This window comes from Phoca vitulina, unplaced genomic scaffold, assembly GCF_004348235.1.
Source record: "Phoca vitulina isolate PV1807 unplaced genomic scaffold, GSC_HSeal_1.0 scaffold55, whole genome shotgun sequence".
In the NCBI taxonomy this organism is placed as follows: Eukaryota; Metazoa; Chordata; class Mammalia; order Carnivora; family Phocidae; genus Phoca; species Phoca vitulina.
Window position 1 is genome coordinate 5,622,660 of NW_022589758.1, and position 13,896 is coordinate 5,636,555.

A 13,896-nucleotide genomic window follows, 5' to 3' on the forward strand; every position below is an offset into this window, starting at 1 on the left:
CCCCCCCCCCCCCCCGCCCATTCTCTTGGACCTGAGGAAGGGGTTACAAGAGAACAAGGCAAATGACATTATGTGAATACAGTTTGAACAAGCGCACACACGGATAACCCAGTGCAGGAAATAACACAACTTCCCCCCCTTGTTTTCATTGCATTTTACGTTTATTTATTTTTGCTTTCATAATGCATATTCTGTTCACGCAAAAGGTGCAAAGGACAGGAAGCAGGGGTTTAACTTGGCTGATGAAAAATCAAGCAGGGGTGACATTTCTAGTTCCATGAACAACCTACAACTAGGAGAACTTAAACGTCACAGCAAGTACCACCGAGCGTGCCCAACTTCACAGCTGTCTCCTCTTGGGACCTTTGGCTAGGTGAGAGAAGCTTTGAAGACAGTGGCCTCTAGTGGACTTTGAGAAGTGGCTTTAAAAAAAAAAAGGTGTTTTTTTTGTTGTTGTTTTGTTTTGTTTTTTTGAATCATGGTAGCTGCATCACAAAAGCTCCAATCAAGAGGGTGGTAAAAAGAAGGCACAGATCATTGCAAATACCAGGTTTTCTCTTTCTCTTTTTTGTAAATATACCATCATATATAAGCTAAAATTTATCTTACGGTGGCGGGGTTGGCTGGCAGGGGAAGGGACGGGTCGGACCTAAAATTGCATATGTAATAGAATCCTAGAGGGGACACAAAGCGAGGCAGCTTTCTGCCTGAAGCAAAAGAATGGGACGCTCGCTCTGGACTAGGTGTAATACAGACACTGGGAGAATCTGTGACAAAACACGATTAAAAAATCATAAAATTATAAAGCTTGTAAACGAATAATCTGAAATTACATTTTATTAATGGAAAATATCATCAAAATAGTACCACTATGGACTAAACTGCCTGAGTTTTCGTTTCGCATGAGATCTCATAGTAAAAAAGCCTTTAGCACAATTTGCTCTAAGTCACAACCAGTGCCGTGCCCAGGATTATACCATGGGGAAGAGTATCCTCTTGGATGGAATTTGTGTTGTGCTATCAAGACTTCTGTGCTAATCTTTCAAACAGGGACACGTGGAGGCAAACCTTTAATCTTTTGGCACAAGGTTATTTTGGCTGGGGCGGAAAATTTGAGTCTTGGACTCAGGATGAATAATGTGACATTTCATTTATCAAGTATTCATTTTGATTGAAGAGTTTTCTTTATGTCATTAACTTCCATCTATAAAGGAAAAACAAGAGCCGAACAAAATCATAATGAGTTCGCTGGTTTGGGAGAAGCTGAAAGATAATCAACCTGGTCAAAAGAAAGAAAATAATCAACTTCACACTTTTCAAGGTGGAATGGGTGAAGTGATGTCTGAACGACGAGCAGACGAGGCCAGAAGTGACAGAGACCTAAAGAACGGGCACGTAGACGCTAGGAAATGGTGGGTGTGTGCCTTCTCAGGCTCCCAGTGACCAAAATTTGTCAGAAGCAGCAAGAATTCCAGGGTCCCGGCCAGGGGGCAGAGCGGGCTGTCCCAATGTGCTGGACCACCTAGCGGTGTTGGAAGGCAGCTCTGGTCGGGCCCAAGCGGGTGTCTATCGGCACCCCCAAAGTGATGAGAGGCGGTGACCTATCCTTTCTTTAAGCAGCATGGGTCTCAGGCACCACCAAGGACACCAGCTAGACGAAAGCTCAAAGTCTGCCTTCAGCCTTTTGCAACTCCTGCGTATTCTCTGCCATTTGGTAACGGCTGAGTTGGCTCAGGGGATGGTGGGGGACAGGGCTCTGATGCCCTGTCAGGACTGACATGGCTCTCGGTGAGGAGTAAAGAGATGAAAAGCAAGTGCCGAGTGTGGACAGCTGTGGTCCTTGGAGTTCCAATGACAGAAGCCAGCTGGCAATGGGGTCCCCCCAGCACCATGCCCTCTGGCAGTTACCATAGTGTGGCCTTTGGAAATTGGAGGGAACTGTCCACAGAGGAGATGTTTCAGACAAATTCCAAATGAGAAACCCAACTGGGGGCACATTGACTCATGCCTCCCTTCCCCAAGACTTCCTGGATGGCAGGAGAGGATGCGAAGTGAGCCTACACAGTTCTAAGAAAATGGCCACAGGAAGCGCATCTGAATCTGCAGAGAAGTAACAATCATCTACTTTCAAGATGAAGCCCTGAGACGGCCCCCACCCGTGACTGAGCCTCTCTCGAGGCAGCAGGACCCCGAGGGACCCACCTGCAACCGAAGCCGGATTTTCTTCTCTTCATCCAACTCGGACAGTAACTGCTTAATCTCTCGTCTGAAAAGCAAATGGCCATGAAATTAAACAAAAGCTCAGACTTCTGCAAGAAGAGATAAGAAGCCTCTAACCACTACAAAATCCATCTGAGCCGTTTACAACGAACACGCGGACACAACATCATGTTCTTTCTTTGCACTGCTACTACTTGGCATTTATTGCAGACAGAAAGGCTCGCTATTATTTCTGGGTCCCCCAAATATGTGGCCATCAAACAGGAGATCTGGAATGACCTTTGAGATCCATTAGTCCAAGCTTCTCCTAAAAGGAGAAGATAGGGAAAGTGAGGCCAGAGAGGTGGCCTGACTTGCCCAGTGGCTAGACTCCAGGTATCCAGGCTCAGATTCTGTCGCCTTCCCTCTCGCTGGCCCTTTGTTATAGAATCACTGGTCTTTAAATGTATTTACATAATGATTTTCACTGCAGATGTTTTTGTCACCCCACGTATGTTCTACTTTCACAGAGTTTTAAATTAACAAAAGGTTACTGGTATGTTTTCATGGATTCCCACAAAATCTTACAAAGAGTAACACCTGAAATCTTGGAGTTAAAATAGCTGAACTAACTATATGGTAATCACGTCACAGAGAAAGTAGACATGAGTTAGGACACGCAGTCTAATGCCCTTTACAACATTAAATAATGAAGTGGAACGAAGTTAATCATCTTGCAAACTCAGGACTCTCTGCTTAGGACACTGCAACCATCACCACTCCAGGCAGAGAACTGTACTGTATTTTAGGGTAGCAGATGCTCCATTTTACATGTACATTTTTACAAACTGGATTGGAAAATCAAAAAACAAGGCCTGCAGAGACACTATACTAACTAAGGAATCAGTTATACTGCATCTGCTCACTCCAGATGAGCCCTGTGATGGTCCCTGTACGTGGCTCAGTGTCCCAGCCCGGCTGCCAACACAGCGGGTTCTCGGACATGAACGGGTTGTGATTCGTGACTGTATTTACTCAAGCCCACGCCACGCACCTCTATGTCAGCGGGCTCTACTTAGAGCTCGGGAGAGAAGTAGCTGAGATCCTAAGCAGATAGCATGATTCCAGAAAGAATAGGGCAGGCAGAGCCTTGAGTGCAGCAGGTCAGAGGAGTCAGTTGGGGAAGCCCAGGGCAAAGAAAGCCACTAAGTCTTCAACTGGCAAAAAAGGCCCTAAGCCTGCGAGGAGGAAGGAAGATGGGGGGATTGCTGGAGAAGAGCCAGAGCAGGAGCATGGAGGTGAGGAGCAGCACGTGTGGGGAGGAGGGGAGTCAGGAGAGACTTCCACTGAAGACTGAGAGGGAAGGGACACTTAGAGCTAGGGACCTAGGGCCGGAGGTTTTAGGGACCCAGTGGCCCCGGGCAGGACGGCTGTGAGAGGCAGGCGTGGGACAGGGGCTTCTCTGACATGTCGATTCAAGAAGACATGGGCTGGGGAGGGACAGTCGTGGGCAACTATGCCCGGGCTTCACAGTGGGCAGGAGCTCGGGGTGGAAAGGCCCCAAAGCCTGGTGTGTCTTCATTCTGAGGCAAGCACGGACCATTTCTGATGTTCCCGGTCCCTCTCAGAGGATCCAAAGGGCTGAAGCCCTGGATCCGGGCTGGTCTGACCCAATGATGGTCCTCTTCAGAAGGCCGAGAACCAGCGCTCCGGGATGTCCTGGGACCATGGGATCACTGTCTAGGCAGGAGACACATGCCACCTGGACATGGATGGGGCCTGTGGTTCCCCAAACCTGTAACCCGCAGAACCAGAGAAGAGCTGGGGACTTTCAGGAGTGAAAGGCCGCCTGGCTGGCCCTGAGAGAGCCTCTCTAGCTCCATCCTGCTGATTCTGCATACTTATTTGATGGGTACCTTCCAGGTGGGGGGTTAGGCCAGGGGGCCCCAATTTCATACGGCACCTCCCAGCTGGAGTGGAGCAGAACCTGAACAGAGCCACAGTGCTCAAATTGAGTTCCTCATAACCCTTGTCCTAGGGTGCTCTAGAAAAAAGGTATGTTCCAGAAAAATAGCATACATTGTCCTTTCCATCTTCCCGATGTACAGCGAAGGCTCTCTGAGCTGTCCTTTAGATAAGAAATCAACTATGTTTAACCCAATACTCCCCAAAGTATCTGGCCACAAGACATACCAGGGCCCTCTAGCCCCGTGCAGGGCGGCAGGTGCCCATCGCCCACCACTGCCCTGGGACCTCCCCACCCAGGAGGCCAGGCGCCAGGGCTGCTCCATGTGCCCGGGACCCTACCCGTACGGTTCCGTCTGCTGCACGGCTCTGCTCTTGGTGATCCTAGATCGTTTTCCAAAATCCTACTCAGGAAACACCTCTATAGATCCCTCCCCTGCCCAATTCCTCCAAGAAAGAGCTAACTGTTCCCTAAACTCTGAGCCTCAGTTTACTCAGATAAGAACTTCCTGACTTCTAACCATTTTACTGTTTTTGTCACCGCATACAGTATCCTGGGCAATATTTATGTGTGCTCTTTATTTTTGCTTACAGGTCTTCCTCCTCATCTAAGTGCTCCTTGAGGACCGGGGATGTGGAGAGCGTGTGTAGGCATGCATGGAGAGAGCCCCGAGTCTCATGGAGAGAACATCTTGCTGAGTGGAAAGTCTTGGGTTTAAAGATTCCCTATATCTCTGTCATCCATTTCAGCCCCTAAACGCAAGCCAATTACTTCATCAGACAGCTAACTGAAGAAATTGTGATTTTTCTGGTGCTAGAGGAAAAGCTGGCTGTCGGGCTTATGAAGAAGTGGTAGATGCACATACTGTATTTTATGGGGATTTAAAGATCTTTCTTTTTAGCAGCCTGCTGAGTGCATTAGTCCTGGTGAGTGACTCTGCCGTATGCCCCGTGGCCAGCCTGTGCCCTCCCCGTATGCAGCAGATCTGGTTACACAAGGAGCTGAGTGAAATGAAGCCTCTCAGGTTCAAACCTACCTCACCCCTGCTGCCACCACCCTGGGGAAGCGGGCCACCCACTCGGGCAGGCAGGAGACCCAGGCTTGCAGAATGAGGCCCTGACCCAGCAGAGAGCACCTTGGGAGGTGGACGAAGAAGGGGCCCCAGACACTCACTTCTGCTGGTCCTTCATGGTCTCGATGATGCTCCTCAGCTCGCGGACCTGCGTCCTTAGTTCCTCCACGGCCGCCTGGCTGCTGGCCGCGGGCTCCATCTTTGGTTTTCCTTCTGAGCCAAACAGAGACGGGGAGTTGGCTCTGTGTCCGGCTGTTCCCAAAGAGGATGACAGGGGGGAGGATGTTGCCGAGGACAGAGGGGCTGGCCCACCACCACCACCACCTGCAGCCATGGTCCCTGGCTTGGGCGGCAGGGATGCTTTGTTGTCGGACACCTGTGATGAGGGAAGGCAGAGAGGATTCAGGCCAGGGGTCCGTGCTCCCATCTACATCCCCGTACCCGCCTCCTGAAACACACTCGTCACTCACCCCTTCACCCACAAGCCCCCGAGGGCCTACTTGGCATAGGCGTCCCCCTTCAAGAGCCTCCCCCTACGTGTTTTAAATTCGACCGCCCATCTGGACAGGTAGTTCCTAACTGGTTTGATGTACAAGTCCAGAGGCCCACGTGCTTGCCAGGATCTGCAAACTCTGAAGTGAGCAAAACATTTTCCTAGCTCCCAAGAGCTCAGAACACAGTAAGGTGCAGACAGACTAGCCGACACACTGCAGATGCGGGGGGGGGGGGGGGGGGGGGGAGTCTGCACACAGGGAGGTCAGCACAGAGAGCCACGGAAGTACACAATAGGGACCAACCAGCCCAGAGGGAAGGCGTCAGGGAGCTGCTGACCGTCCCATCCTGGAGGAGGAGGACTAGGAGGCGGCCAGAAGAGGAAGGGTGATTGGAGAGAAAGGTTCTAGGAGGGAGGGAATGGGCTCGGCAAAGGCATGAGGCACATTCATGGCAAGTGGTCACTCAGCAGCTAGGACGGCACGGGCGGAGGGGTGCAGGCTGGGGAGGTGAAGCAGGCTTGTGGAAAGGGGTAAAAACATCCTGCATGAAGCTAACGATGACTCTGGCTGCAGAAGGGCCTAAAGGTGGGCAGGCCTGGAGGCCAAGGGAATTGCTGGGAGGTTCTCCTACAACGAAAGCTAGGAATGGTGGGTGCTTGACCGATGGTGGCCAAGGGAATAGAGCAAAGACAGCTCTGAGAGATGCGGCGAAGGCAGGCTCAGCCGAGCGAGAGATGCAGTGCCTGGCCTCAGGGAGCAGACCCCCCACAGGAGGATGTGGTTCTGGACGGGCTGCAGGGCCACGGGCGGGGATGGAAGAAGCAGGCATGGAGCTTACACCTTTCATGGCGGGAGGAACAGCCCGAAGGCCCAGAAAACAATTTCACTTCTGACACACTGAGTTTCAGGAGCCCGAGGTCTAGCCAAGGAGACATGTCCAGGGGGCAGAGCCAAGGAATGAAAAAGTGAGCTGGGCCAGAGAAAGCACCTGAGGAAGCGGCGCCATGGGGGTGAAGAACACAGAATCAGGGGAGGAGAGGCCCAGTGACGGGACCTGGGGACTCGCTGAATTGAAGAGGTGGGAAGAGAAGGGAGAGACATTGGGGACTGGGACAGAGCGCTGAGTGAGGAGATGAAGCAAGGCCAGAAGAGGGGAATGGGTTATAGAAGTCCCCTGAGGGGTTTCCAGAAGGAAAAAAAGGGTCAGATAAGTGGGTCAAGGGCGCTGGGAGGAAAACAGGGCTTGGGGGGCATTTGGTGCAACAAGGGAGACTGAGGTCTGATCACAGCAGGTCAGCACCTGAATAGGAGGAGAGGGGCGTGGCCTGCAAGTTTAGAACTCTCTTTCGGGAAACCTGGCTAAAAATGGAAGTTGGGAGAAAGAGAAAGCGTTCACAAAGAAGCCTCAGGAGGAGACAGAATCATCCAAGGGTTCTGCTTGCTTCAAAGATGGGGGAGATGCTGAGCTGGATGATATCCTAAGGGAAAGACCAATGCAGGGCCAAGCTGAAGACAGAGGAGACAGGTGGGGGAGGCCTGATGGAGCAGTGTCCTGCCCCAGGAGGAGGCTGAGAGGGCACAGGAAGTGGGACAGTCACGGGGCGGGAGGGAAGAGGGGCATGGGGCCGCCCAGGGGAGGAGGCGGCAGCAAGGGAAGGTGAGATCCTGAGACCTAGGGCAGGTGAGGAGGAGGGCAAGCAGCAGACAGGACGCTGGGAGGCAAGGGGCTGAGCGATGGGGAAGTTGAGGCTGGTGGTGAAGCTGGGCAACGCAGCTGGGACTCGTCCAGCAGCAGGTGCCCAGGGCAAGAGCCAAGAAGGGGCTGGCTGGCATGGTGAGGAGGGAGAGTGCGGATTCCGGCTGTGCTAGAGGGAGGGACTGGGCAGAGTGAGCCAGAAGCAGATGGGCCATCATTCCCAGCCTCTCTGCCCGCCTCTTCTCTGCCAAGTTACCATTGAGGAAAAGTGCTTTCTGCTGCCAAGGACAGTGACCCGCCATCCCCTGCTTATTGCTGTAGGAGTTGTAGTAAGAGGGAAGAGGGACTGACATTTATGGAGCGCCGGTCACGTGCCGGACGTCGGCTAGATGACTGAAACGGGGCTCGGCTGGCATACCCTTTTGACAGAGCAGCAAACTGAGGCTTAGAGACATGGTCGAGAAGTTCCCGAAGCCTCGCAGCGAATAGCTGGCAGGCCTGGGCTTCAATCCCCTCCCCTGCCGGAACCCCATACCGCGACGGTGGCTGCCTGAGTGCGACGATTCACGCTCTCCTGTCATTACTTTCTTTGCGTCTTTCCTATCCCGGGGTTCATACTTTTCCCCACTTCCCACTCTGCATCCTCCCGTGCCTCTTCCAACCTACCAACGTCCTCACAGACTGACTTCCAGGCCACTCTTCCATCAGTGCCCCTTTCAGCATTTCCTACATAACCCTCTCTCCCAGCCCGCTGCAGCTGACAGGGACTTCTGCAAGCCCTCACAGAGTATCGGCCACTATACACCCTGACCACATTAGTTCAGGTGGAATTTATAGAAGCAGTAAACAACATGACAGCTCCCAGGAAGGGCAATGGGCTAACGGGACAGAACTTTGAGAACCTGAAACCTGAAGAGCCACTGCCCACCAGCAGATGTCGCTACAGAGACACCCCACGGCAGGGCGAGCGCAACTATAGTAGACGTACGGTCATCAGAAAGAGCGGGGCTAAATCCAATTTCTGCAAATGGAACCCTTTCATAAAGGAAAAATGCTTCAATTTTGTGAATAACTACCATTGGTGTGTTTTATAGGATCATAGTTTTGTTTACCAGACTGGGTTTTTAAGAAAATCTAGACTTATGTGTAAATTCTTACATGTGCGAAAAGGAAAATCCTACATACCCTGTGATTTCTTTGTGTTAATCCCTGGTTCAAGTGCCTTAAAAAAAGGACTGCAATTTTCTGCTGTTAGACAGAAAGCAGTTGCTAATGTGTATAGAAAATAATTCCAACTGACTGGGTTCTCTTAACACCAGAAAATACATTCAGAGGATGAACGGGACTAGTAAGTATAGGGTATCCTTCAAAAGCCACACGCAGTTGCTACCCACTGTCTGCTTTGTTTCTCATGAGCCAGTAACTTAAAATAGCTATACCATTCCCTGGGCACGCGATGAAACGAAAATGTTTTTAGAGTCTAAATTGATCGTAATAAATGAATCCAAATCAGCTTCTCTTTGAGGGACCCCCGTTAGTCATTCAAAGTCATGTGCTGCCAAACATAATCAGTGACATCATCAGTTTTGAACACAAAAGCCAAGATGTGTGAGCAGAGTACACAGCATTCAATGTACGTGGTGCATTCTTTCTCCACACCTCTAGGCTCTTCAAGCTGCCTTGGTTGTGGTGGTGGCGTGTGAGGGTGTATGTTTATGTGTGGCAGCTGGTATGAAGAAGAGATCAAACCACAAGAGAAAACATGGAAAATCAATCACTAAACTTGTGTCTCAGAGATTCTGTCCAGTTTTGGGGACTTTGTAACATGCCTCTGGGATTTTGATGACTAAAGTAATAACTGTTACTGAAGAGTGACAAAAACTTGCATTGTCTGTTGCAGTGGACTAAGTGTTTGTGTCCCCCCCGCCTCCCAGTTCATACGTGGAAATCCTAACCCCCCCCCACACCTTGTGATGGGATTAGGAGGTGGGACCTTTGGGAGGTGATTGGGTCATAAGGGTGCAGCCCTCATGAACAGAATTAGTGCCCTTAGAAAAGAGACCTCAAAGAGTTCCCTCTCCCTCTTTCTACCACGTGAGGACACAACGAGAGGTTGGTGGTCTGCAACCCTGAAGAGAGCCCTCACCGGAACCTCACCATGCTGGCACTCTCATCTCAGACTTCCAGCCTCCACAAACGTGAGAAATAAATCTCTGTTGTCTCTAAGCCACCCAATCTACGACTCTCTGTCATAGCAGCCCGAATGGACTAAGCCATCTGTTGATCCTTGTTTGGTTTATAACTCATTGTCAGAGCATACACGAAAAGGCAGGGGTCCGTGCTGTCTGGACACCCTTCCCTTGGCTGGTCACTCACTTGGGATATGGTAACAGTCTTTGAAGTTTTCTTTGATGCTTCCACTCCTCTGTGTGCAAGCGAAACGTGTTCCTCTTTATCTTCTTCGGGACTTGGGGAGTCAAAGATATCAGGGCTTGAAAGGGAAGACTGGATAAAGCCAAAAGAAAATGCTTTTGTCAGAATTACACCTTAGCTGACAGAGCTTTTGTTAACATATGCTGTATGCTTTTCAAAGCACTCAACACCTCTATTTTGTTTGTCTCCTCATTATAACCTCGAAGGCAGAGAGGATGCTATTATCTGTCCGCTAGAGATAGTCGCAGAACTGGGACTAAGAAGCAAGACTTCCTACAGCAGGGATCTTTCCACGGGATCCTGGCACCAATGCCTGCCGGTCATTTCACCTGCGCGGGCCTGTGTCACCCAGCCTTTCCTGCTCCCTCCATCCTTCGGAGCCTCCCTTCTTTCTGTAAACATTTGCTACTGTGTACTAAGCACTGAGCTCGGTGCTGAACTTAGGTGACATGCCGGACACGGTCCCTGTTCTCACAAGGCTGACAGTCCAGGGGGGAGGGACACACAGGGCAAGAGGAGGCTGCCTCCGACCTGCCTCTCCTCCATTTCCTCTGGATCCTTTTCCAGGACCAGGAAATCTGAGGCACAGTGAAGTGCCTGCAAGAAGCTGTCTGAGAGGCAACCGTCCCAGGGGGCACAAGGTCACAGGCCTGCGGGCCGGTGAGCAGCATTTCTGCACCCCAGGGCACAGCCCTGCCTGCCGGAGGGCCAGCTCACCTCTAACTGGGGAACCTACTGCTAAATCTCCACCCTCATTGCCACGGACAATCAACGTCTGTTGTGGACTCGATTTTTTGCTAAGGTATATTTACAGAATGGCAGCATCTTTTGGTAAAAATATGGGGATAATTCTCCTATCTTTTCTGCCTCACTGTGAAGATCAAAAAGCTGGATGAATGTGAGCCAACTCACTGGAGTTCACTTGGACATAAATGATTACTGTGCTAGAATTTCACCATTTTAGGATAAAGCAAATGAAAATAAGAGTTCCTGGGACAAGGGATCTTTTTTAAACGAAGAATCTTCCAGAGATCTCTTTGGGTGAGCTCGTATTTAGCGGCATCTCTATGCCGTCTACCCTGGTGGTGGGAAAATCGTCCTATCTAGAATCAGCACTGGTGTCATTATAGAAAAGTCACGCCTACATCACACCATGTTTATTTTCTTCTGTTTACTCTATTTTCTAAGGCAGAAAACAAATATATCTAGGGATTTGTAAGCAAAGTTTTAAAATTAAAAGGTCTTATTTGTTAATCTTTGTTTTATCTGAAAATCCAATTACCTAGAATAACACCCCAGCTAAGCTTTCTTATTAATCTAAGCTTAACCGCTTAACCACCTTGCAGCGCCTGTGTCCCTTCACTTTGAGATTTTAAAAAAGCCAGCTTCCTCCTGTGTAACCTACAGTTCATGAGCTGCCAATCAAAGCTTGCTCTTTGAATTCAATGAACATAAATAAGCTCAGACTAGGGTGAGAGGCTCCAGGCTGGGTAATCCTGACCGGTGCATTTCCCCCATCATTCCTTCCAATGGCCTCGTAGGAATGTGTCCATATCCACGATCCCATTTTGCTATGAAAAACCTACGGGTGCTAAGTGGAGGAAGAGCCAATACGGATTCAAAGTGTGCATCCACGTGGGGATGGATGGGAACAAAGGGAAGGGAGTAATTACACTTCTTTAAAGCCCAAATGTATCCTGTTATTTTAAGGCTACAAATGCAATTGTTCCACATAAAGTGCCAAACTTTGAGTCACGGCGTCATAAGCTTCCTAAGGGCGGGGCCCACGTATGTCTCCCTCCCAGTCGCAGCCTTGGTACAATGGCTCAGAACTGAGTCCACGTGTCATAAATGCCTACAAATATTAGCTGAACAAGTGAATGAACAAAGTTGTAGGCTAAAAGCGAGTGAAGATGATGTGCCTTTACCCAGTCCCCAGATATACACGAACCCCCAGGCATGGGATGTATGAACCAAGGGTGGGGTGGGGGATGGTAAACTGACGTTCTCTGTATTTAATTCTGGATGCCTCAAGGCCCTCTAAACCTTGCGAAGTTTGGAAGAATTTGGAGGAAAAACAAAATGGAAGAAGGATTTATAGAGAAGATGTGGGAGATAGGATGAAACACTTAAGAGATACTAAGAGGCAATTAAATAGGTTGTGTGTGAGGCACGTTGGGGAGGATATGGGGAGATGAAAGATGGTAGTGACACGGGACTCTATATAAGTAAGCCACTTTGTCAAGTCTTTCTTCCAAAAAGGTATCAACACACAGTTAGGGTTGTTTCATACAAAGAGGAAAAACAGCATGATTCAAACCACACCCCCAAACTCAGCAGATATGAGAGAAGAGGTTCAAAGGAAGTGGCATTCTTTTTCTTCTAAATGAGGACCTCTGCGGTGGGATCAGTGATGAGGCGAAAGTAGAAAGTGTTCTGGAAAACCTGCAAAAGGTTAATTCCTTGGTGTATCTGGGTGAATGAAGGTCATAAGGCCTTAGACCTGCATTCCCAGCAAGGACAAGACAATGTGATATATAGAGATAGAGATATAGAGAGAGACAGACATCACTTGTGGATGCATCAAGATTTTTTCTTCAATGACATTCACTTCAGTGTTTATAATGAAGAAGTGGAAGTAACATAAATGTCCAATAATAGTGCACTGACTAGATAAACTCTCATATATTCACAGGCTGGAACACTAGACAGCCATTAAATGTAACATGGAAGAATGGGCAATGATTGGGGAGAAAGGTACACCATATAAGGGGGATGGAAAGCATGTACTATGTACCCCATTTGGAATAAATAATGTTATACATACAAATAGAATTTTAAGTAAAAGCTACAGATATACAGCAAGTGGTTAACGGTTCTCAGCTCTGGAAAGCAGGATTACAGTAACTTACTTTCTTCTTTATGCATTTCACTGTTGAAATTTGATACAACAAATGTGTTACAGGTTTCCAGTGAGGAAAGAAGTTATTCAAAATGACCCAAACAAAAAACTTCTTCTGTAGGTTATCTGGAGCATTCTGACTGGTCTCTCCTACATGACCATGTGCCCCGTATGTTTACAAACAATCTCCTAAAGGTGTGTGTGGGGTTCCGTGGAGGGGTGCCAATAATGGGGCTTCGTGAGAAAAAAGCTTGGCCATTGTCAAGCACCTGGAGAGTGGCAGATAATTCTTTAGCAAAGTTTTGTTTATAGACCAAACGAGCCTCACTCTCCTCTCCCACCATCAAACGTGACATTTTTTTTCTTACCAATTTCATTTCAGGTTCAAATAAGGATCAGTCTGGAAGGAGAAAGAAGGAAAGTGGGACTAAGCAGTGCCCACCTCACTGGCAGATGTGCAAAGAACAAAGAGAAAGAAATACTGCTTGATTCCAGAAGACTCTCAAATCACTCTTGGTCAGCAGTGTATCTCACGACTTCCCTCTCCTGGCTCGTCCTCATATCAGCCACTTGCAGGAGAGTCCTTGGCTGGAGTCTCTAAGCTGACCTGCTTTCCTGCAGTAGAAGGAGCGAGGCGACACTTACGGAGGTGAGGGACTGGGACGGAGGCCGCCTCCCTGTGGCTTTTGGTCTGCTTGTGGTTGGGTGACTGAGTTTCTCAGTAGATGATACCACGGAGTCAAAACCTTCTAGGTCTAAAACAAAAGTAAAACAGAGTTTTAAGAGCAATAATGGGAGTGAGGAAAGATTCTTATAACAGGCCACGAGCACCTTTTCCTTAATACTCATCCTTTACATCTGGATTACATGTCATCATTGATGAAGGCGATTTCCATCCTCTGGTCATCCAATGAATGTGGTAGGCCTTTAAAAGCTACAGAAAGAGGGGTAAAGGAGGAATCCTCGTTCCTCCACAAATGCAAGTTCATTTTGCTAAATAAAACATTCTTCTCATCCCAACATGAAAAGCAGTTATCACAAGGTACAATACCCATGGACAAGTGAATGCTGATCATTGATTCCGGAAGAGAAGAGAGGGCAGCCTCCTCCTCTGGTTGTACTACCATAGCCTGG

The 13,896-nt window shown here is 49.0% G+C and overlaps 1 protein-coding gene across 9 annotated transcripts in view; it reads right to left on the minus strand.

Moving 5' to 3' along the window:
- Positions 1-450: 450 nt before the first annotated feature.
- The window catches only part of SH3KBP1 (SH3 domain containing kinase binding protein 1), a 327,794-nt gene continuing 314,348 nt past the window's right edge, over positions 451-13,896 (minus strand). For 6 of the 9 annotated variants that reach the window (XM_032389634.1, XM_032389631.1, XM_032389630.1 and 3 more), the window contains 5 exons: positions 13,408-13,517; positions 9,804-9,932; positions 5,339-5,613; positions 2,203-2,266; positions 451-1,204 (listed from right to left, as the gene is read on the minus strand). In XM_032389634.1, the coding sequence (XP_032245525.1) occupies positions 1,163-1,204; positions 2,203-2,266; positions 5,339-5,613; positions 9,804-9,932; positions 13,408-13,517 (620 nt within the window). In that variant the 3' untranslated portion in view covers positions 451-1,162. The remainder of the gene's footprint in view (positions 1,205-2,202; positions 2,267-5,338; positions 5,614-9,803; positions 9,933-13,407; positions 13,518-13,896) is intronic. The other 3 variants (XM_032389636.1, XM_032389635.1, XM_032389633.1) reach the window with 1 other exon arrangement.